The 25,360-nt window shown below is 38.6% G+C and overlaps 1 protein-coding gene across 1 annotated transcript in view; it reads right to left on the reverse strand.

Moving 5' to 3' along the window:
- Window positions 1-25,360, reverse strand: part of gna13b (guanine nucleotide binding protein (G protein), alpha 13b) — a 65,551-nt gene that overhangs the window by 25,809 nt on the left and 14,382 nt on the right. Inside the window, exon 2 of the mRNA XM_036589465.1 lies at window positions 18,900-19,126. Within this exon, the coding sequence (XP_036445358.1) occupies window positions 18,900-19,126 (227 nt within the window). The remainder of the gene's footprint in view (window positions 1-18,899; window positions 19,127-25,360) is intronic.

Below are 25,360 nucleotides of genomic sequence, written 5' to 3' on the forward strand. Positions count from 1 at the left end.
TATTTTTGCCTTTCACGATGGTCACCACGTCAGATTAGGCCATAAATGTGTGTCATGTCTTGGTTGGGAGACCAAAAACACAAGTTTGATGCCAACCGATCATCATTCGTGTCCTTGTGCGAGTTCATAAGCTGCTGGGGAGGCAGATCAGGAAACTGTCAATGAAAAGCTCTGTGTGTGATGCTGGCTTTTCATATACAACACATTCTCCATCAATCTAAAGAACTATTTCACCATGCAAAGAACTTTTTATGCATGCAAATGGGTCTGAGTCCTTATGGTTCTACATAGAACCATTGTCTTTACTAAAGAACCCTTGAAGAACCATCTTTATTCAGAGTGAACATTAGCAAAAATGTTGTTTTAGGTTTTAAGAGGGGAAACGGAACCTAATAAGTGTTTGTGAAGGTTAGTGCCTGTAGGTGAGTTAGACCAATCAGAGGCAACCAAACCTCCATGTGTTGTGACATCACAACCACAACTTATGCGCAGTTTGACACGCAGCGTTCAGGGGTCGAGCCTCAAGCCAAAAAAGGTGGATCATCTGGTCTTCTTGGCCCCCCAGAAAAAGAAAAAAAAATCAGACCTGAATCTCAATTAAAAATAAATAAATAAATAAAAAATTGCAATTTAAATTGCAGTCGCAATATTAGTCGGAAACATCGCAATTTGATATTTTCCACAAATCGATCAGCCCTAGTTATCATCGCTCGTGACCACAAAAAGCCGCAAAGTCAGTGGGCGATCCAAGCATTAACATCCAAATCCATCTCAAATAGTCCAATATTTGCAGCTCTATGTCAGGAATGTTTACTGAAAGACTTCAAAACTAACACATACAACCTCAGATATAAACTACTGTTTAATACCTTTAAGCCTTTAGCTTAGCACTAACATACTATTAGAAATCCCACAGGGACGCCAGCGGTAATTAGCATCACCACAGAGGTGAGTTTTTCAACTGAAGACACTTACAGTAATCGTGGCAGACGTTAACATACTTCAATGTGTTTTACTCTGAATGTAAGTAAACACATTCCCCTACAATGACGCCGGCGATATCCATATGCTGTACATACACTATATGTACACAAACACTCTGAAGAAGTACATACTTTACCCAGAATTGTGCCTGTGATGCATCACAGCTGCAAAATGACACGAAACACGACACCACAGGGATCTGCCTCGGTCAGGCTGCGCTTGGCCTCCAGACTGCCTGCGGTGCATGTGTACTAAACATGACACTGAGTCTCAGTGAGAGAGCGAGTGAGAGTGTAAGAAGGACGTGTAGATATTCAGTACAGTGAAAATGAGACCACCGCTCATTTATTTACCTTACAGTCAAAACAGCTATCAAGAACGAGCTTTCTTTTCAGGAGATACTCATAGGGAGATCAGATATCAGATATCAGATAATCCACTTGCATAAAGAAGGAAAAAGTCAAAATAGTTCAATAAAACTGGACTCCTAACAACCACCTGGAAGACCAGGCAGACCCCAAAACTGCCCCCATCAGATAAACAGCACTTAAAGCTTTACCAAACCAGCTCAAATGTGTCCCAAAGTCTGGAACATGAAGTGTGGAACATGAAGAAGTGCCATATTTTCTTAAATTTAGTATGTTTTGTGTTTAAATGAAAGAAATATGATTTTCTGTGTGAAAAGCTGTTCAAAGCGGTGTTTGCTGGTCATGTAGTGGCTGCATTTTGAGTTAATTAGCTAAAATGGTCACTACCGAAACAGTCACTACCGAAACATTTGGTAAAATTTGGGTAGATTTATGAGTTTCACACACAGAACATTCATTTATTTTAATAAAATAAACATAATCAAGGTATAAACACTTAAACACAGTTCTTGAAGTGTTCTTTAATAAAGAAAATGGTTCTATATAAAACCATGAACACTCAAAGAACCCTTTGCACGATTAAATGGTTCTTTGCATGGTGAAAGGGTCTTCAGACTGATGAAGAATCTGTAAGCGGTTCTATATAGAAACATTTCGAAAAGGTTCTATTCAGCACCAAAAAGGTTCTTCTAATTTTACGATGTCAAACTTGTAACAAATAGCAACCCTTATATCTTCTGTTGTTACGTGCTTGACAACAACAGAAGAACCCTTTTGAGCGCTATACAGAAAACTTTTCACAAAAGGTTCTATATAGAACCATCCAAACAGTTAAAGATGGTGCTTCCAAGGTTCTTAAAAATAAAGAAAATGGTTCTTTGCAAAGTGAAAGTATTCTTTTGACTGATGGAGAATGTGCTGTAGATGGTTCTATATAGAACCTTTTTGTAAAATGGTTCTATATAGCACACAAAAGGTTCTTCTATTGTTATGGTGTCACGCTATATAGAACTATATACAACACATTCTCCATCAATGTGAAGAAACCTATGATCATGCAAAGGGTTCTTTGAGTGTTCATGGTGCTATGCAGAACCATTTTCTTTACTAAAGAACCCTTAAAGAACCATGTTTAAGTGTATAGGGTCACTCAAGGCAAAGGGATTTTAGTCTAAAGTCCGAGGGTCAGTGAAAAGTCCCAGAAGTGACCAGTAGAACAAGAACAGGCGAGACTGCCTGCAGTGGGCCTCAGATATGCGGTCCGAGAGCCATCGCTCTAATCTCGGCTCCACATTCCTTCACGGATCACAAACTGTACTCACTGTAATCTCCGACTGAAGAATGAAAGGGTGAATGATTGAAAGAGTGAAAGAGTGAAAGGAACATTCCCAGCAGACGCAACAAAAACCTCTCACTGTGAACAGACTCTGAAGATGAGACGACACCAAATTCCCAAACTGTCATCACCACTGAGCAGCTTTTCAGTCGGCAGCTGTGACAGAAGAACAGCTAAACAACCTGGAATCAGCCAGAAATGAACCCAACACCATTCGCCAAACTAAACGGGCTGTAAGATGCTTTACAGACTGGCTGGAACAAAACAACATTAATACTGATCTGGCAAAAACTGACAAAACTGAGCTAAACTTGATATTGCGGCAGTTTTATGGCTCAGTCTGATTTGGTCAGACTCTGAAGATCAGACTACACGTTTGGCGAATGGTGTTGGGTTCATTTCTGGCTGATTCCAGGTTGTTTAGCTGTTCTTCTGTCACAGCTGCCGACTGAAAAGCTGCTCAGTGGTGAAGACAGTTTGGGAATTTAGTGTGAGGAGCTGGAGAACGAAAAAAGCCAGTAAACAGAAATAAACAACTTAACATTTGATTTAATCATCATTTATGGCTGCTTTTAGAATAAGAATGGATCACATTACTCTGCCCTGAACATGATTTGTGTCTGAAAGGGTTAAACGTTCGGGCGCTATGAGGCATCGCTGGCTAATTAATAAACGCAACAAGCACTCGACTGCAGTCTATAAGTAGTGGTAATGTATTCAACCACAGGTTAAACACACAATCTTCAGCTTGATGCTAATATAAAATGGGAATTCCCCCTGACGGACTATCGGAATTTTGTAGTGGTCTTAAATTAAAATTCAATAAGGTCCACTTAGAGAAAATATCCTCAAGCGAAGGTCCAGAACATCATAATGTCTAAGTTGCATCATGATTCAGTGCCATATACTGTTTACTGAAGTAGCCTAGTAGATATCAACATCTTATACCGTCGACAACTGAACGTCAAATCAAGTACAATTCAGTCAAATTTCAATGAAATTTATGGTCAGTTTTCTCTTTTTAGAGAACGCCATGTGAAATAACTTCCCTCTGACTGACTGTCTTCTCCGACTGCTGTTTCTCACCTCGTCCCTCCCCTGTGTGCGTCACTCACTTGAGCATGTACATATTTTGTGTACTAACCTATCAAGCTCATACTATTAAGATTAGTATGCAGTATATACTGTATAGTATTAATGTGTAGTACGCAATTGGGACGCAGCCACACTCATACACAATCGTCTTAAAACGGTTTAATCATCGGCCGTATTTTCATTTTATCGCCAAGAGGACGACGTCAGTCTGGAGCCTTTCGCTTCGTGGCGGTCTCAAAGTCATAATTCTGGCGCTACAGATGAGTGAAGTGATAGAAAACAGAGACAACAGCGATTCCCTCTCGTCCTGCTGGCTTTGGGAAAGGCTCAGCGAGCAGAGCGTGTTCTGCGGAGAGGAAGAAGCTCACGGATGTGTATTATCAGAGAATCGCTTCCTCCAGCTTTAATCACCAGCCATCACGGGCCGGCCCTCAGGGACTGCAGCAGGAGGGACACGGCCGATACGTTCCCTTTTTCAGACAACCGGACTTCAGAGAGACGTGGCCATCCGAAAAAGCGCCATTTTAGGCCTCAGTTATCTCCGTTTTAGGCCACTTTAAACCTCTTTAACTCTAAGTGGTTCCAAAACACACTTAGTCATATTCTTTACTCCATAACTTTCATATTTCATAAGCTACATTCAAAAGGTGGGTGTTAAACTAGAGCTGTAACTGTCTGCTTTACAGTCTAATAGAGGGGTGATGTAATTTTAAAACTTTATAATAAAAGAAGCTGAACTAAAAGTTAACAAATTTTTCCACAAATCTGGGCTGTAAATTGGATCTCAGATGGCGTCTCTTCAGTGATCTGCTCTGTAAAAAAAATACTTTTATAAAAAAAATACAAAGAGCGACTAAGATTTTTGGCTTTCAGTAAATTGTAAGCATATAGCGATATGTGTACGATCATAAAAACACATGTTCTGTTAATTTGAGGGGACCTTTTACCAAAACCACCAACACTTTACATTTGATTCATGCAGTTATCGAATAATTTGCCTAGGATTTGGGCAGGTAAATTCAGATGGAAAAACCCGAAACATACCCTGGAGAATAACTGGTTAAAGAGCCCATATTCTACATTTTAATGTAGTTGTTTCCTTTAAAGACAACTTAAAATGTAAAACCAGTCGCAACAGCGCACCCATTGTTTAATTGTGTTACTGTTTCTTTAAACAGGCTGTTAATGTGACTGAGCCTCTAAGACTGATACGGTCATATGCAAAAGTATGAACTCCCCCGCAGTCAGGTTACGTGTTTTACTGATTTACTTACTGAAAATAATTTAACACATCCTCTACAGAAACCTCACCTAAATATGGTATTTTTCTATATTTTTCTGATTTCTGAAAATGATTCTATACAGCACCTAAAGGGGGTTCTTCTATTATGATGTCAAGCTTATCCCAATAGAAGCACCATTTGACATTTGACACGTTCTCCATCAATCTCAAGAACGATTTTACCATGAAATGGTTTTACATATAACTCATGCTTCTATATACTATCATATCAGGCTTAAATGGTTCTTTGCACGGTGAAATGGTTCTTCAGATGGATGGAGAATGTGTTGTACTTGGTCCTATATAGAACCTTTTAAAATGATTCTATATAGCACCTAAAGGGTTCAAATGTTAGTACACAACGTCTATTTATACATGTGCCATAAGTTTTGCACAGGCCACATTTTATATTTCTTGTTTATTTTCAAGCAAATGTGTTAAATTCAGCAAATAAACAGTACTTGTTACTTTGATAGGTTAACTTTCATGTAGAAAATCAACAAAAATGCGTAAAACGGGGCGCCCAAACTTTTGCATTGTGGACGCAAATTAGCTCTGTTCTGATTGGCTGCCTTAGCCAGAGAGAAGCTAAAACACTTATAACTTCAACCTGCTGTAGGCTGAACAGGTTTCCATATGTATGCAAAAGGTATTAGTGGTTGTGACCTCACAACCATGATGAATTTTATTATTATTATTATTATTATTATTCTTGAATCTGTTTTGCAGCTTCGTTTACATACAAGCTATACATAAGGTTCTTTAGTAAAAACTATTGTTCTATTTAGTACCATAAATTCATGCTTTAATGGTTCTTTGCATGGTGAAACGGTTCCTCAGAGAGATGGAGAATGTGTTGTATATGGTTCCATTTAGAAACGTTTTGCAAATTATTCTATTTAGCATCAAAATGGGTTCTTCTATCTGCTGTTGTTACAATGTCAAGCTTATCACAACAGAAGCAACCTTTCTGGTGCTACATAGAACCATATTTGACACATTTTCCATCAATCTTAAGAATGATTTTATCATGAAATGGTTCTACATATAATGAATTTTCTTTAATTATAGCCCACACTCTAAAAACAGAAGTTCCTCAAGGTTCTTAAAAAAAAAGGTGGTTCTTTAGTAAAGACAGTCGTTCTATATAGAGCCATGAACACTCAGACCTATTTGCATGCATAGAAAGTTGTTTGCATGGTGAAATGGTTCTTCAGATTGGAGAATGTGTTGTATGCGGTTCTGTATAGCATCAAAAAGGGTTCTGGTATCGTTACTTTGTTGCTTGTTGATGTCAAGCTTATTACAATAGCAGAACATTTTGGTTCTGTTGAGAACTCTTTTAAAAAAGTTCTATATAGAACCAAACACAACACATTCTCCATCAATCTAAAGAACTCTTTCACCATGCAAAGAACTTTTTATACATGCAAATGGGTCTGAGTCCTTATGGTTCTACACAGAACCATTGTCTTTATTAAAGAACCCTTGAAGAACCATCTTTATTCAGTGTGTATGTTAGCAAAAACAGTGTTTTAGGTTTTAAGAGGGGAAACGGAACCTAATAAGAGTTTGTGAACTGCCTGTAGGTGAGTTAGACCAATCAGAGGCAACCAAACCTCCATGTGTTGTGACATCACAACCACAACTTGCGGGCAGTTTGACACACTGCGTTCAGGAGTCAAGCCTCAAGACAAAAAATGTTCTGGTCTTCTTGGCCAAAAAAAAAAAAATCAGGCCTGAATCTCAGTTTAAAAATAATTTAAAAAAAAAATTATAAAAATAAAAAATTGCAATTTAAATTGCAGTCGCAATATTAGCCGGAAAAATCGCAATTAGACATTTTCCACAAATCGTTCAGCCCTAGTTTAAAGTCTACTTTTGATCTCCTTACACTGAACACCAGCTTTACCACTGAAATCAAGTTTCAAGGAATTTCCCCAAACTCTAAAGCTCTTTAGTCTTAAGGTTGCACAATATGGGCAAAACACTGTATTGCAAGTACATTTATTCACAAACTGTAAGTGCTATTATTGCTTCAGAGATAAACAACTGTCAGAAGGGGCGAATCAGGGTTAAAATCAGGCTAAAATGAACTCAAAACAGGCTTTTTTGTTGGATTTCCTTTACGGATGGACTACTTTATTCCCAAAATGTGAGGAAAACTTGTCTTTTCCATGATATGGGCTCTTTAAACAAACCATGTATTGTGCAGCTCTAGTGCGAGCATGAAAGGACAGTAAACGAGAGCGATATCGCTCTGGCTCTCTAATACAGACACAGAAAGGAACAGAGAGAGGGCAGCGGAGGTCAGGGCGAGAGAGAGAGAGCAGCAGTGTGTCAGTGTGTGTGTGTGTGTGTGTGTGTGTTAGGCCTGTGAATTAGGATTATGCAATAGCCAGGAAAGGGAGGAGTAGAGTAGGGAGGCTGGGAGGGAAGCAGAAAGGGCTGAAATACAGGACACATTAACGCTCCACGGTTCATATTTTAGAACTGAAGGAGTACAAGTATTATTTAAATTAAAACATACAGACACTATAAAAACTTCAAACTTTGTATCTCCATTAGAGCTGCAACGATTAATCGATTAGTTGTCGACTATTAAATTAATTGGCAACTATTTTGGTGACCAATTAATCTGTTTCTATAAAAAAGACAAAGTAAACAATTCTGATTCATCCATCCATCCATCATCTAAACCACTTATCCTTCTGGGTCGCGGTGGGGTGCTGGAGCCTATCCCAGCTGTCACAATTCTGATTCCTGCTCCGTAAATTTGAATATTTTCTGGTTTCTTTACTTCTCTGTGACACCAACCTGAATATCACTGGGCTTTGGAAAACACTGACTGACAATTTTCACCACTTTAACATTTTATAAACCAAACAACTAATCGATTAATCGGGAAAATAATCAACAGATTAATCGACAATGAAAATAATCACTAGTTGCAGTCCTAATCTCTTTTTAAATCTTTTTAAAGAATTTGGAAACTGCTATTTACAATGTGTTAAAGTTTCATTGAGAACGGGAAAAAAGCTCCAAAAAGGTTCCCCTGGCTTCCATTTAAAGTTAAGAAAGTTTTTCTATTCTCATAGATAGTAGATTTTAGCTCAACAGCCACAATATATATATAATACATGTAAAATTATATATATATATATATATATATATATATATATATATATATATATATATAATATATATATATATATTATTACACACAGGTACTTAAATATACTGTCCTGTGTGGAAGTCAGTGTTTCAACAGGAAATGACACAGAAGCCTCAACAACTAAATATATTACCAGATTTCTCAGTATTTAGTGTCTTTATAACAGCTTCTGTTCTTTTCAGGAGGCTCACTTTCAGTTTCTCAAAGTAATCTGCAAAACGTTCAGTCACAGACGTTGGTTGCACTTCCTGTTTCTCACGATCCCAGATACAAATTTAGCTCATCAGTCAATAAAACTTCACTCCACGTCTCCAATGTGGAGTTTTGATGCTGCAGTGCCGAATGTTCTACTTTTTGCCTCTGTCTCCTTTTCTCAGTGAGGTTCTTCTTGAACAGCTACACATCCTTTCAGACCCACAGCGCTGAGTCGTCTTCTCACAGTGGAAGGATGGACAGAAACACCTGTGGGTGTTTTCAGATCTGAAGCAGCTTGATTTCCTCTCTCTCAAACATGAAAGCTTGGAGTGCTGTTTATCTGACGGGGACAGTTTTGGTGGTCTATGAGGTTTTTCCGGTGGTTGTTGGAGTCGGTGGCGCCCTCAGAAACTTCAGTGTTGGAAAGTCCTGGTATCTCCACTTACTTTCATTTGACTTTGTCTTTGTTGAGGCAAGTGGATTATTTTAAATCTGATCCCCTGAAAAACTAGTGACTCCTACTCAATGGCTGTTTTGACTGGAAAATAAATAAATGAAGGGTGGGCTCTGAGACTTGCACAGTACTGCATGTATTGGACATAATATTATTACATAGACACCGATCAGGCGTTACATTATGACCACCTCCTTGTTTTTACACTCATTGTCCATTTTATCAGCTCCACTTACTATATAGGTGCACTTTGTAGTTCTACAGTTACAGACTGTAGTCCATCTGTTTCTCTGATACTTTGTTAGCCCCCTTTTTACCCTGTTCTTCAGTGGTCAGGACCCCCATGGACCCTCACAGAGCAGGGTGGTGGATCATTCTCAGCACTGCAGTAACACTGACGTGGTGGTGGTGTGTTAGTGTGTGTTGCGCTGGTCTGAGTGGATCAGACACAGCAGTGCTGCTGGAGTTTTTAAACACCTCAGTGTCGCTGCTGGACTGAGAATAGTCCACCAACCAAAAACATCCAGCCAACAGCGTCCTGTGACCACTGATGAAGGACTAGAGGATGACCAACACAAACTGTGCAGCAGCAGATGAGCTATCGTCTCTGACTTTACATCTACAAGGTGGACTGACAAGATAGGAGTGTCTAATAGAGTGGACAGTGAGTGGACACAATGTTTAAAAACTCCAGCAGCACTGCTGTGTCTGATCCACTCAGACCAGCACAACACACGCTAACACACCACCACCAGCACATCAGTGTTACTGCAGTGCTGAGAATGATCCACCACCCAAATAGTACCTGCTCTGTGAGGGTCCATGGGGGTCCTGACCACTGAAGAACAGGGTAAAAGGGGGCTAACAAAGTATCAGAGAAACAGATGGACTACAGTCTGTAACTGTAGAACTACAAAGTGACCCTATATAGTAAGTGGAGCTGATAAAATGGACATTGAGTGTAGAAACAAGGAGGTGGTCATAATGTTATGCCTGATCAGTGTACGTACATAGATGTGTGTGTGTGTGTGTGTGTGTGTGTGTGTGTGTGTGCTTTCCTTGTGGACTTAAGAACAGGGTTTTTGCAGAGTTCCTGCTGTAAACTGTGAAGAAGGAAGCCTGATATGTTTTGCACTCGACACACGTGGTCTGTGGATTACTGGACACAAAAGTGTTTTGTTTTCTGGTCTTACCCCACACCAGGCTTTGCAAGCTCAAATGCAAATGATCAGAGCCTGTAGTAAAACTGTGCTGGGGGGGTGGGGAGTTAAATTAAAACAAAAGCTGGCACATTTTGCTTACCATTAACCACAGCTCAAAAAACGAGAAGAAAAACGATCAAATATTATGTTTAACTGCTTATTCACTAGAGCTACAAGGACTGTAATACACTACAGGAAGTGTAGGGGGCGATATGGCTTCTACTGTTTCATTTAAAAAGCTCTATAATGTTCATATGATCCACACAGTCACTCTGACAGACTGTAATACACTACAGGAAGTGTAGGGGGCGATATGGCTTCTACTGTGTCATTTAAAAAGCTCTATAATGTTCATATGATCCACACAGTCACTCTGACAGACTGTAATACACTACAGGAAGTGTAGGGGGCGATATGGCATCTACTGCTTCATTTAAAAAGCTCTATAATGTTCATATGATCCACACAGTCACTCTGACAGACTGTAATACACTACAGGAAGTGTAGGGGGCGATATGGCTTCTACATTTTTTCGTTAAATACTCTGACTCGGATTCCTGTGCAGAACTCTGCGGTGTTATCAGTGTGGATCTGCGTCCTGCTCAGTGTCGTGTTTTCTCTTGTCCTGACCAGCATGTTTTTAAAACCTCCCATCAGCCCAACCTGCCCAGGCAGCTCCGGCTTAACTCCAGCTCAGAGCTACACAATATGGACAAAATACTCTCATACTGTTTATATCACCACTTATTGTGAATTAAAGGTGGAAGACGTGCAAAAGCATAACATTACAACATTACAGATTACTTCAAGACATTTTCACCGTTCATAACTTTACATGATATTCAGTTTTTCTGATGTTTGATAAGGTTGAACAATGAAAAAAAGCCTCAGCAGTAATTTTTCAATCAAAAACTATGAATATAATGATTTTTAGGTCTGTATTCATACAGTGCTCTGCACTAAAACCCAGTTCAACAGGACTATTAATGTTCTCGATACCAGAAATAACGTTATATGCCCAGTCCTATCACAGCACATGCAAAAAAAAATGCTAATTAGTTAGCGGGGTCATTTGCATACTGCAGCCATCTGCAAAATAACAGTACTAAAAATTGCTGTGCCTAAATAAACAAACAAATAAATAAATAAAGTATGTAATTGAGGAAGAACTAATATAGGAATTGTGCCCTAATGCTGATATCATGGTTTTTCATGCTCATTTCTGCCGATATCAATATAGGAATGTAGAAATTGGGATTAAAATAATCTGGATCTGAACTAAATGAGAAGAAAATTAACTTTTAATTCATTTCTGTGAAGTTACAAAAGCAGTAAAGTGAATAAACTGGAGGAATATAAGTGAAGCAAACCAGCATCAACACAACGTCTGTATAATAAACAGATCAAATGTCAGTCTGGAACATTTTTTCAAAGCAACCATCTGCCGATACGGATATGACTCTGATAGCAACGTGCATCTGCACATGTCTGTAGGGACTGAACGATGTATCAGTCGGCTGATTATATTGGCAGATATTGAGGTCCTGCAGGATTAACCGGTATCGACAAGAATCCCACTGGTAATTAGTGGCTGACGGTCGATATCAGCTCTTTTCTAACACAGCATATTGTAATCTGAGCACTAACATGGTTCATTAACAACACACCAACAAAGCTGCGATGAATTCAGGGACTTAGGAGCGACAGGTTTTCTGTCGTCGCCTGTTCTGATTTTGTTTTGCTTCATGCTTTCTCTTCTCTGATGGCGAGGATTCACCCTCCTTCGCTTTTTCTTGTGCTAAATAATAAATCTGATCCTCCTTTTGTCTAAATTTGGGTTCTCAAACTTCTCACTACACAAAATGGTCAGCAGCACCAGCAGCAACCACGTCTTCCAACTGGAGCTACAGCGCCACCAAACTCAGGCAGAAAATCGTGAAAGACGCCCTCTAGAGGCAGTGATTGGTTTTTTAGCAGCTTAAAATCAGTGCTGGTCTTGGTCTCAGAACACTCATGTCAGTCGAGCTCTAGTAATTGCTCAAAACATCACATGATCAACTGCACACCTGCCAAAACAAACCAGGCTGCCTTGTTACGAGACGAGGTGAAAAAAAAACCCCACAAACATCTTAAAGCAGAAACATGTCGGCAGACTAAATTTGGGGAGAAAATAAGGCTTAAATGCAATTTTTGGCTGAACCACTACTTTAACTATGAGTGCGCTTACATGCACTCAATAATCCGATCATAATTGGATTTCTGCAGTTATCTGATTATTCAAAAAGTCATGTAAACACCATACTCCGATCTAGAAATCCAATAAAGAGGCTTGATTTTAGCTCAGTAATCAGATTTCTCAGTGCATGTAAACTCTTACTCTGATTTCTTTCGGATTTCTCAGTCTGCGCAAGAACAGAAGGCGGTAGGAACAGGAAGCAGTGATGCCACGAGACTAGGGCTGAACGATTTGTGGAAAATATCTAATTGCGATTTTTTTTGGCCAAGAAGACCAGAACATCCACCTTTTTTGGCTTAAGGCTCGACCCCTGATTGCAGTGTGTCAAACTGCCTGTAAGTTGTGGTTGTGATGTCACAACACATGGAGGTTTGGTCGCCTCTGATTGGTCTAACTCACCTACAGGCAGTTCACAAACTCTTATTAGGTTCTGTTTCCCCTCTTAAAACCTAAAACACTGTTTTTGCTAACATACACACTGACTAAAGATGGTTCTTCAAGGGTTCTTTAATAAAGACACTGGTTCTGTGTAGAACCATAAGGACTCAGACCCATCTGCATGCATAAAACGTTCTTTGCATGGTGAAAGACTTCTTTAGATTGATGGAGAATGTGTTGTATATGGTTCTATATAGAACCTTTTTGAAAAGAGTTCTCTACAGGACCAAAATGTTCTGCTATTGTAATAAGTTTGACATCAACAAGCAACAAAGTAACAGTACCAGAACCCTTTTTGATGCTATACAGAACCGCATACAACAAATTCTCCAATCTGAAGAACAATTTCACCATGCAAACAACGTTTTATGCATGCAAATAGGTCTGAGTGCTCATGGCTCTAAATAGAATGACTGTCTTTACTAAAGAACCTTGAAGAACTATATATTTTAAGAGTGTAGGCTATAATTAAAGAAAATTGCAGCTCTCAAATTATGATTTCGACATAAAAACAATTAATCTTTCAGCCCCACGCGAGACGCAGCAAAACACTTTCGGAGAGGCGCTAGAATCAAACACGGAATGGAGGATTTAAATATTCTTCATCTTCTAGATGATGTTTGTTCACATTTTCAGGTAAAGTGGCGCCATGTTTAAAAAAACAGCCACAGCACGTTTGAGCAAGTTTGACTTTTATGTTTACGGCTCGTCGTCTTCTGAGAGTTTATCGGCTGGTTGTAAAGCAGAAATCTAATTACTGTCTGACTCATGTAGACCCAGAGTTTCCCCATTATCTAATTACTCAAGTGCATGTAAACGCTTTGATCGGATTACCGTCAAAATCTGATTTTCTGCAGTTAACGGATTATTAAATGCATGTAAACGTACTATTTACTATTCATCTTGGCGTTAACATTCCAACAGCAGCCGATGGGCTCTGGATTCTATTACACGTTTTATCTTCACTATCGTTCCCCACAGCATTAAAGCAGGAGCATTAAAGAGCCCATATCCTACACTTTCCTGTATTTTATTTACCCCCCAGGGCTCACTTATAAGGTTTGTGTGGTTCTGTGTGTGAAAAAGTCATAAATATTTTTTACATTATTGGTCTCAGATTTCTCTTTATCCCTTGTAATTAAACAGGCTGTTTTTGTTACTGTGCCTTTAAGACCGATGCATGCAAATGACCTCTTTTGTGATTGGCTGCCCTGTACTGTGCCTGGTTCAAAGAACAGTCTGGGGTGAAACACTTCTTATGACTCCAGCGTGAAAAGCTAGTACTGCTGTATGTAAATGGATTGGGATTTGTGACATCACAAAAAGTGAACTTTTCTGCAGCTGTCAACATGTGAAACGTGTGGACTGGGAAGTGCATGTTATGTTTAGCCTCTTTAACTCCTTGGAACCACCAGCGGTTCTAAAGCGCTCTTAATCATATTCTTTACTGCATGACTTTCATATTTCGTAAGCTACACTCTAAAGGTGGGGGTCGTATGAGAGCTCTAACTGTCTTCTTTCCAGGCAAATAGATGGTGATGTAATTTTAAAACTTTATAATAAAAGAAGCTGAACTATTTTTTTTCTACTAAAATTTGACTTATTTTTCCACAAATCTGAGCAAGAAACTGGATCTCAGATGGCGTATCTTCAGTGATCTGCTCTGTAAAGATTATTTTTTTAAAATAATACAAAGAGCGTCTAAGATTTTTGGCTTCCAGCAGTAAATTGTAAGCATATAACAATATGTGTACATCATAAAACACATGTTCTGTTCATTTGAGGGGAACTTTTACCAAAACACCTTACGATTTGGGCATGTAAATTCAGATGGACAAACCGAATAATACCCACGAGCATAAGAGGTTAGACACTAAATGTTGACAAACTATGTCAAACTAAGAAAAAAGACAAACGGGTCCTTTAATGCAGTGTTATTGTTTAAGTGAGTAATGTCTGATTACAAGCCGAACGAAACCTACTTATTTAGTTTCACTGACCAGCAGACACTGTAATCTCAGACCTGTTTGGTAGCTCATCTTTGTTTTGGTTGTATTTCAGTCAACAACTAAATGACTGTTATTCACTTCTGACTGTTTCTGTTAAAGGGTCCATATCATAGAATATTTAAATAAAGAAGGGGGGAAATTAAGAGTTTGACATGGTGTATTTAAACACTGTTAAAGTTTCAAAAGGTCCCAATTCCTCAGTCCGTACAGTCGATGTCTATACGACTCGTTCTGAATTCAGTTTGTGTGACGTCACTTACTTGTTTACACATCGGCCTATTCTGCCTAGTGCCTCCTAGTTCAGCCCCGCCCACTTTCACTGAAGACATGGCAGCCAATCTGAAGAGCTTATCACTTACATTAGTTTTAAAGGCATAATAACAAAAGCCTGTATAATCCTAAGAGATAAAACGAGGTTGGAAAAGGAATTACGACTGTTTTTAGTACATAAAAAGCATGTTTTAAGGGGATTTAAAAAAAAATAATAAAATACAAGAAAAATGTAGTGTATGGGCCCTTTAATAGATTAACATAGATAACATTAGGAGGTGTAAGAATATAAAATGATCAAAATGCCGCAAAATTACAACTTTTATTAATAAAACTGGAAAAAAACTAACCTGGCGCTCGTCTAACGCAGTCACTCCTTCCAGAACGTAAGGCTAAGATTCATTTTCACGCAGACTACTCCTTTTAAAAAATGGGAAATTCACCCATCAGGAACTGAGAGTATTTGGAGAAGTGCAGAAATCGCGTGCTGAAGCTTGACTGATGTCAGGCTTCGATGAGTAATCAGATGTAACAGGTTTAGTCGGGAAAAACTTGAACAATACATGCAAAAATAAAAAGGATGGAACATTTGCACTAATCCGGCTGAACGTAAAACAGGAAACGACTGCACGTTCCAACTCGGCTGACTGGCTTTAATAAACACGCATAAACTGTGCTGCAGCTTTTCAGGCCGAGTTCAGATGAAAAATGTCAGGCTGGCGGACGAGGCCCGAGCGTAGCAGCGCTGTGGTTTACACATCCTCTCTGATATAAACATCAGGCTGGCAGGTCAGTCTGCAGAGCTTTCAGGCCGACTTCATGCTGCGTTTCTGTGAAAGCTCTTTCAGTCGTGGGGGGACAAACAAGGCAGCGAGTGTCACCCAAACAACCACGTCTGCAGCATCACGCTGGATACTCGCTCACATTACAGCGCTGGAGCCTGTGCAACTTGGTTTTAGTATAGAAAATAACGCTAGTATTAAAGACATAGTTCAGTGAAAACACACACATTTGCATTATTTTCCTTCTTATCCCAAACGTAGTCTGAAGTTTTGCTTTAGTTTTAGTGTTACGGGAGCAGCGAGGCTAATGCAGCCAACAAGCAGTGGAAGTTTATACTCCACCAATTAGCACTATGTATAACAAGGACAACATTCAGGCTTTAAGACGTCCGATACTACCGCAGAGTATCGCGATATTTTGTGTGGCAATACTGTATCGATACACAGATGCCAAGCATCGATGTTTTATTACATAAATTGAAAGTTCACATAATAAAATATCGATATATGGATGCCAAGTATCAATGTTTTATCATATAAATTTAAAGTAAAGCTAATTTAAAGTAAAGCTTTTAAGAACAGCACTCAGGCTTTAAACGTCTGCTACTACCTTTTCAGTTGGGCAACAGACTTTAATCCATCATTTTCGTACCTGTTTATGCATAATTTGTGCATGTTTATATACAGTGTATCATGTAGGGATGGGAGATAAAATCGATACAGCAGAGTATCACAATATTTTGTGTGGCAATACTGTATCAATACACGGATGCCAAGTATTAATGTTTAAGTATACAAATCTAAAGTTGACACAATAAAATATCGATATATGGAAGTCAAATATCAATAGTTTATTATCTAAATTTAAAGCAAAGCTAATTTAAAGTAGAGTAAAGCTTTTAAGGCAGCACTATGTAAAACAAAGAAAATTCAGGCTTTAAAACGGCTGCTACTACCTTTTCAGTTGTGCAACATAGTCCGTCATGTAGGGATAGAGAGGGAAAAAAAATTGTGTGGCAATACTGTATGGCTACACAGATGCCAAGTATCAATATTTTATTATATAAATTTAAAGCTTTTATGACCGTGTGGGACAGTCTGTCTGCGTGACAATCGCATTTTTCTGCAATAAAAATGATTCAAGTGAGATAAACAGACTGAAAATGTTCTCTCAGATAAAATACAGCAACGTTTTCCTTTAGAAACAAAATTTGGAAAAAAAAGGTAATAATTCACAATATATTGCAATATATTTAATCACAGTATCCAGCATATCGCAATATCTTTAAAATCACAGTAATATTGTATCGTGATATCGTATCGTGGGGCCTTTGGTGATTCCCACCCCTACGGTGAGAAAACACAATCATTTAAGTCTATCAGTCATTACTTAAAGGGCCCATTTCTAACTTATTCCTTCGGTTTTATTTTCCCCCATGAGGTCCACTCATAACGTTTGTGTGGTCATAATTCATTTTTTTACTTTTTGTAACTTCAGTGTGAGTGGGCGGGGCTACACTGCTATAGACTGAATAGGTAGAAACGGAAAATATGTAAATGTGTTTGTCTTCTGTGACTTCACAAAAACAATTCATTCAAAATGGGGTTGTTTTGGCAGCCTAGTTTCCAAACACATGTGGACTGTATGGACTGGGAATTGAACAATATCCTTTTGATTCTGAAACGTAAACATTGCTCACATACGGCTGGGCAATGCAACAGTATTTAGCATTATAGTGATGAATTACATCACAAAATGTCACAATATGCTTCTCGTGGATGCCGTCAGTGCTTCAATAACCCTTCCCAACTGCATGTTTGACTGCAAAGACAGCAGAATTAGTCCTGTTTAAATGGACTTATTGCAGCTCAGTGTGTGAAATACTGAATATAAATTGATATCATTTTTTAAAATATGCACTACTTTATTGTTTCCAATTTGTAAGATGTCAGGTAAAATGACCTTTATGCTCATACGCTACATCAAAATAAGTGAAGCATTTGGATTTCCATGATATGAGCCCTTTAACCACTCGTTACAGTTTGGAGCAACGGTGATAATTTAAGGTATGATGCTAATCGGTGGGGTATAGGCCTTTATTATGTGTTAGCTACATTAGCCGCGGAGCGCCACAAACCTCAGACACTAACCATCGTTAAGAACATCAACAAGATCAGAGATGTTCAGACTAAAGCAGACCTGAAGAAACTCATCCACGCCTTTATTTTCAGGAGGATTGATCACTGTAATGGTCGCCTAACTGGACTCCAAAAAAAGACCATCAAACAGCTTCAGCTGAGTCTCACTAGGAGTAAAAGAAGGACCAACCCCCCCTTACATACATACTATGCTGTCCTAAAACAACCCCAACATAGAAATTACATGTCTTATCTTCCCCCTTAGGTCCACTTACAATATCTGTGTGGTCTTATGAACCGATCAAAACAAATCATAATTAATTCAGCCAGTGTAAATCCTTACACTGGCTACCAGTCTGTTCCAGAATAGACTTTAAGGTGCTGTTACTGCTCTATAAATGTCTTAATGGTGCAGGAGCAGCGTATTTATCTGATCTGCTGCAGCGATATGAGCCGAGCAGAACTCTCAGATCATTAGGAACTGGTCAGTCAGTCCTGCTGAAGGTGAAGACTAAACATGGAGAAGCAGCGTTTAGATACTATGCTGCTCTTAAATGAACCCAGTGGACCCGACGCGGGACACTTTAAAATCCAGGCTCAAAACGTTCCTTTCAGCTCAGTTTAAACACTGTTAGTGTTTCTGTCCTCTTCGCCTCTGTTACGACACTTTATCCTTTTTTTTAATTTTTAATTTCTAATTAGATTTTTATTTTAATGATTTCCTCTTTTAAATCCATTGTTTTCATCATGTTTTTAATTTATATTCTCCTTCACTCTTTAAACGACTCTATTTTCTCACCGTGAAGCACTTTGACTGACAGCAGTGTATGAAAGGTGCTGTATAAATAAACTTGCCTTAGTAAAGGTAGCAAAGCTGTATATCTGAATTGTGGCCAAACTATCGCTTTAACTAACGGTTTCTTCAGAAACTTACCAGCTGAAACTCTCTGCGCCGGTCGTAGGCGTGCTGGATGCCACTGTCCGCCCACAGCGAGCGGATGGAGGGCAGGTACTGCACAAACACCTTCGTCTCCACCGTGCCCTGCAACACTTTGGAAGAGCGCGTGTCGAAGGCCATGACGGTCTCTCCATGCTCCTGGTTAGACGGGTCGCCCCACGGGATGTGCAATTTCTCTCGCGCGTCCACCAGAACTCGAACACCTGTGAGGACACGGCAAATTCAGACTCAACTGGACTGGAATTCAATAAAACATGCCACCCGCTCCTGCCACACCCACACGGCAAATAAAGTGGTCTTAGGAAACTACAGCTTCATTTACATCACAGTAATTAAAATATGACATTTACATTATATGTCAGAGATACGACGCATACATACTATGCTGTCCTAAAACAACCCCAACATAGAAATTACATGTCTTATTCTCCCCCTTAGGTCCACTTACAGTATCTGTGTGCTCTTATGAACCAATCAAAACAATCATAATTAATTTTTACACAACCATTTTCCAACTTTATCTCATATTAATTAACCCAATACACAGATTATTTCTGTTACTGTGCCTTCAAGTCTGATATGTAAATGAGCCTTGTTCTAATTGGCTGCTCTGTATTGGGCCTCACTCAAAAGCAGCCTAAGCTGAAGCACTCGAGTAGGCGGGGCCAAGCTGCTGTAGGCTCAGTAGTTGGATATATGTGAATGTGTTTGTTTTTGTGACATCACAAAAACATATATGGACTGTATGTGCTGGGGAGCAAAACTTTAGCAATGTTTATATAGGCAACTACATGAGTGAATGAGTTTGTTCAATGAGGAAGGTTCAGGATCAGTTTTCCATGATATGGGTTCTTTAAATAGGGCATTTTTCTGCTAATTTACTGTTGGCTGAATTTAACATACTGAAAAAATAACACAAAATACAATGCACCATCGCTTTTTGTTATTATAATAAAAACAACAATAAGAATATTCTTCTTCCATTTGCTTCTGGTAAAGCATATTGAGCTCTTCAAACAGAATATTTAAAAAACATTCTTATTGTTCATTTGATTATAATAATAATATAATAATAATAATAATAATAATAATGATAATAATAATAACAACAGCAATAAAAGGTTTAACTTATGTAAAGCCTCTCTCAAACCCAAGGATGCTTTACACAAGTTTCAGAAGTACCAGCTATTATTATTATTATTATTATTATAAAATCAGCAATAGGAATGTTTTTTCTTCCATTTGCTTAGGGTGAAGTGTCCTGAGCTTTTCTAATTGTCATAGAATACTCAAGAATTTTAAAAAAATATTAATATTGTTTTATTATTATTATTATTAATAATAATAATAATAATAATAATAATAAAAATAAATTATTATTACTATTATTATTATTATTATTTTAACAACAACAACAACAACAACAGCAGTAGCAATATAAGGTTTAAGTTATGTAAAGCCTTTCTTAAACCCAGGGATGCTCTACACAAGTTACAAAAGTACAAGCTGTTATTATTTCTATATTACTAATATTATTATTCTTATTCTTCTTCTTCTTATTATTATTATTATTATTATTATTATTATTATCATCATCATCATCATTATTATCATCATCATCATTATTAAATTAGCAATAAGATTTTTTTTTCTTCCATTTTCTTAGGGTAAAGTGTCCTGGGCTTTTCTAATTGTCATAGAATACTTGAGACAATATTTAAAAAAAATATTCATATAGTTGTTTTAATAATATTAATAATAATAATAACAACAACAACAACAACAAAACAACGGCAGCAGCTATATAAGGTTTAAGTTATGTAAAGCCTTTCTTAAACCCTAAGATGCCTTACACAAGTTACAAAAGTACCAGCTGTTATTATTATTATTATTATTATTATTTTAATAAAATCGGCAATAAGAATATTTTTTTCTCCCATTTGCTTAGGCTGAAGTGTCCTAAGCTTGTTCGTCATAGAATATTCGAGACAATATTTGAAAAAATATTCTTACTGATGATTTAATAACAACAACAACAACAACAACAACAACAACAACAATAATAATAATAATAATAATAATAACAACAAAAACAACAGCAGCAATATAAGGTTTAAGTCATGTAAAGCCTCATTTAAACCCTGGGACGCCTTACACAAGTTACAAGAGTACCAGCTGTTATATTTAGATGCTATTATTATTATTACTATTATTAGTGGTAGTAGTAGTATTATAAAATCAACAATAAGAATTCGTCATTTTGCTTGGGGTGACGTGTACTGAGCCTTTCTCATTGTTATAGAATATTCAAGACAATATATAATGGAATATGTAGAGCGAATAATGACTGACAGCTGCTGACCTGTTTGGCTGCATTAAGAACAGTAACGCGCACCAACAGCTGGAGCTTCTCCAGACAAAGGCTGCTGCACCTGACCACACCCATACTGAAAACCACACTGTCTGCCTTCTGCAGCTACCACACACGGATCTGTCTGACAAATAACCCGCCATCACACCCCATCCGCTTCCTCCCTGCTTCCCTGAAACAAATGGGAAATTACTGGAGCTGTTTTTTATTTGTTAAAACAGAAACAAAAACGACAGTTCAGCTCAGCTCAGCTCAGTTCCACACGCCAGCAGCTCTCTGACCCACTACTCTGAATAACGGTGAAGCAGGCTTTGGTTAAGATGAGGTCACAGTGGCCTTTAGCTCTTCTGAGGTTTAATTAACGAGGTCTCACGATCAGAAACCCAAACGATGATGTGCTCTCGCTGCTCCACCACACGCTCGTTAGTTATATTAACGCTAATGGGCCAAACGCTCTCAGACGGATCCGACACCTCGTCTGCCCTCCTGTTCTAATGCTGGCGGCCACAAAACAGGTCAGACCAGTTTCCGCTGCAGTCCCACACATGCAAACATAATGCATGGGTAGTAAGATCTCACACTGAATCTGTAACAAAATATCCCTAGCCTTAATATTAACCACATAAAGGAGAACTCCACCGATTTTCCAAAATTTCTGCATAATTAACTGGTTCAGATGTAAACAGAGTCATTCAGCGTGGATTAAGTTCTAGAGGAAACTTACTGAGTCAGAATTGTTCACAGTGGTGGTGATAGGAACCAGACGTCCACCTCTAAAAGCTCCCTCACAGAAAGTTCCTACATGAAATGGTTATGAATTCACTGCCTGATGACTGAGACACTGTTTTCGATAGTTTGGAGAAGATTTGGCCTTAAACTCCATTCATAGTCCCCAAAGAAAACTTATTATTTCAGATTTCCCACTATTTTCCATCATCAACATCCCATATAAGCTCAGAAGACTCGTGTAGGTTCACTGGTGGTTCTGGATAGTAAATAAAATGTCTATATTTGTGTTGTAGTCATGGCGACCCCTGGTTCCTATCACCACCACTGTAAAGACATATGAACCATTTCACACCAAACCACTCTGAATCACTCTGATTACACCTCAAACACTCAATTATCCAGAAACTTTGAAAAAGCAGTGTAATTTCCCTTTAAACTTCAGGCTTATTATTGGTTTATTTTCCAGCAGTTACTGTGCAGGTATGAGCAATAATAAATTAATAACTAATTAGCCATTAATTAGCATTATGTCATTCATTTAGGCCAATTCATTAATAATTAAAAACAATCCAGCACAATAAAGAAAAAAAACACCATCTCTTTAAGGGGTTAAAGAAAACTAAGCCTCGAAAAAATAAAGCTTGTCACTTTTTTTTAATTAAAAACCTACAATAATGAAACCTGAAGCACTAGAAAAGCACAGTAATAAAGGTTTGCATACATACGCACACCTGCCCTTCCTCATTTCCATTCCCAGGTGCTACCTGTGCAGGTAAGAGAGCCAGTCTGCATGCCTTGGACATCACTGTTAATCATTTAACAATTCAGTTTAACTGTCACGTAAAATATCCATCACAAGCCTGATATATGGGAAAGAAGAAGCCATAAACAATGTGAAATATAATAGTCATAATAATAGCATTAGCTTTGTTGTACCGTATTATTTAGTAAAATTAGGATGTTTATTTAAACAGTAAGCGCACTCCTTTCCTCACTGTTTGCCCTGAAGCCTCATAACTGAAAGTAAACAGAACTGTCCTATAAAGACATACGACATCCATGAAGCTCAGTTTACACTGTTACAGCTGCTTCCTCTCAGGGGCGTTTCTGATTCTTCAATTTACTTCTATAATCTTTTTCCTCCCTGGTGTAAATACATCGCTCCTCTATCGTACTACTGCACTGCAATGATAAGTAAATTAGTCAGTCATAACTCTGATTACAGAAAGGGAAAGTACAGCTTATTCAAAAATAAAACCACTCCATAATGTTCCCATAATCCAGTACAGGCTACAGGCCTCAACAGGAGACAGTGAGCAGAGAAGGTGACATCACTCATCATGTCACTAAAGCTATACTATATTCAATCCAGACCACAAATCCATAATGGACAACGTGGCTTGAAATTTACACCGAAAAGGGGGTCAATCTGAAGATAAACGGACAAATTATAACCGTCCGTTTTCACCGTTACATTCACACAGTCACTCTGAGAGACTGTAATACACTACAGGAAGTGTAGGGGGCGATATGGCTTCTACTGCTTCATTTAAAAAGCTCTATAATGTTCATATGATCCACACAGTCACTCTGACAGACTGTAATACACTACAGGAAGTGTAGGGGGCGATATGGCTTCTACTGTTTCATTTAAAAAGCTCTATAATGTTCATATGATCCACACAGTCACTCTGACAGACTGTAATACACTACAGGAATCAATCTTTATCAGGGAGAGCAATAAGCAAATGAGGGACTGCAAACAGAGCTTGAAACTACTTCAGTGAATTAGCCTAGCAAGAAGTCTTTGATGTGTTCTAGCCGTGATTCCTTTTCCCCCTCAGCTGTGGATCCTGTGTGTACAAGCCTGCATGCCCTCGGGAGAATTCCCAATACGCAGGAAACTTCCAGAGAAGACCTGGTCCAAATGCAAAACCTCCAGCTTTACCAGGAGCGCAGTCTGAGGACAGGTTTCTGCATGTTTTCTCCACGCGCTCCGGCTTGGCAGCGGCCAAAAATGTAATCACAATAAATGTATAATCATTCAATACTGAGATTTATCAATAATCCCAATGCTAGGGGTGGGAAGCTCTAGGCACCTCACGATTCAATTCGATTATGATTCAGAGGCTGCGACGCGATTACAAAACGATTACTGATGCATCTTTTTTTCTATACAGGATTTCTTTTTTTCTCTCACTGTGTGACGACTTGAATTTGTAATGATCCATAATGAATTTATTTCCAGTATCTTTTATTAATAAATCATATGGAAGTGATGTGGCTGAACTGGAAGGCTCTCATTCGCTGCTCTTGTTTGGAGCACATGAGACGCTGCTGCCACTCATCTGTGATACAATGCTGTTACGGTGAAATGAGATCCAGTGGTGATGAGTCTCCACGCAGCACATGTTACAGCTGTTCTACCCGTTTTCTTTTATATTTTTTTGATTTTGTAACTTCGGTTTTGGTCTTGTCGTGGGGGGGGGTTCGTTGGGGAGGGTCGCTGTGTCAGTAAAATATCTTCGAGACTGGACGCTGTATCTCAGCTTCAACGACTGAGAACTGGTGTGCAGACTGCCGGTCACACAGCAACGCAGTCTCGTCTGGCTAGTAGCTACGAAAAGGCAGAGAGAGATTTAAGACGAACGTTTGGAGAAGAATGGACTCGCATTTATAAGCTGCGCTGTTGGTTTCCTAGAACGTCAAACCTGCAATGAGAGACAGTCATTAACATTAAAAAGTTGCGAAGATGAAGTCGCTTCTCTTTCGAATTCTCCCGTTCCACTTTAAATGGTGCCGTATTTATACTCTGGCGCCTCAGGCAGAATTTAAGGTGGAACGGGAGAATTCGCAGAAGTAGCTGGCGAATGAGAAGCGACTTCAGCCTCGTAAAACAGTCGAACGGTGAGAGACATTTCACAAGAAACTGATCTACTTTTGAGGAAAGGTTTCCTGGCGGAGATGTGAGAAAAGCAGCTGTAGCTGAGCTGAAGCTTAAAGCAGAGCAAAGTAAATCTGTGTTTTCGTTTATACTGTTTAGTCTATACTAGACCATCAGCACATACTGAGACATACTGGACATTAAATGTTGTGGCTCCCAAGCTGGTCTGATTTTTGTTGAAAGGACAAAATGGCTCTTCTTATCATTTGTGTTGTGACTCCTGACCTAACCTGGCTTTAATGCCGAGGGAGCCGGTCGGATTTCTCACTCATCCAGTTATGTTTTTGTTATGTGCCGCCACAGACTGTCCAGGCGCTGCACTTCCCCACTTACAGGTTATAAACTACATATTTTGAAAATCGATTTTTTAAGTTTGTGAATCGATTCAGAATC

The sequence above is a fragment of the Colossoma macropomum genome, unplaced genomic scaffold (genome assembly GCF_904425465.1).
Source record: "Colossoma macropomum unplaced genomic scaffold, Colossoma_macropomum, whole genome shotgun sequence".
NCBI classification, from domain to species: Eukaryota; Metazoa; Chordata; class Actinopteri; order Characiformes; family Serrasalmidae; genus Colossoma; species Colossoma macropomum.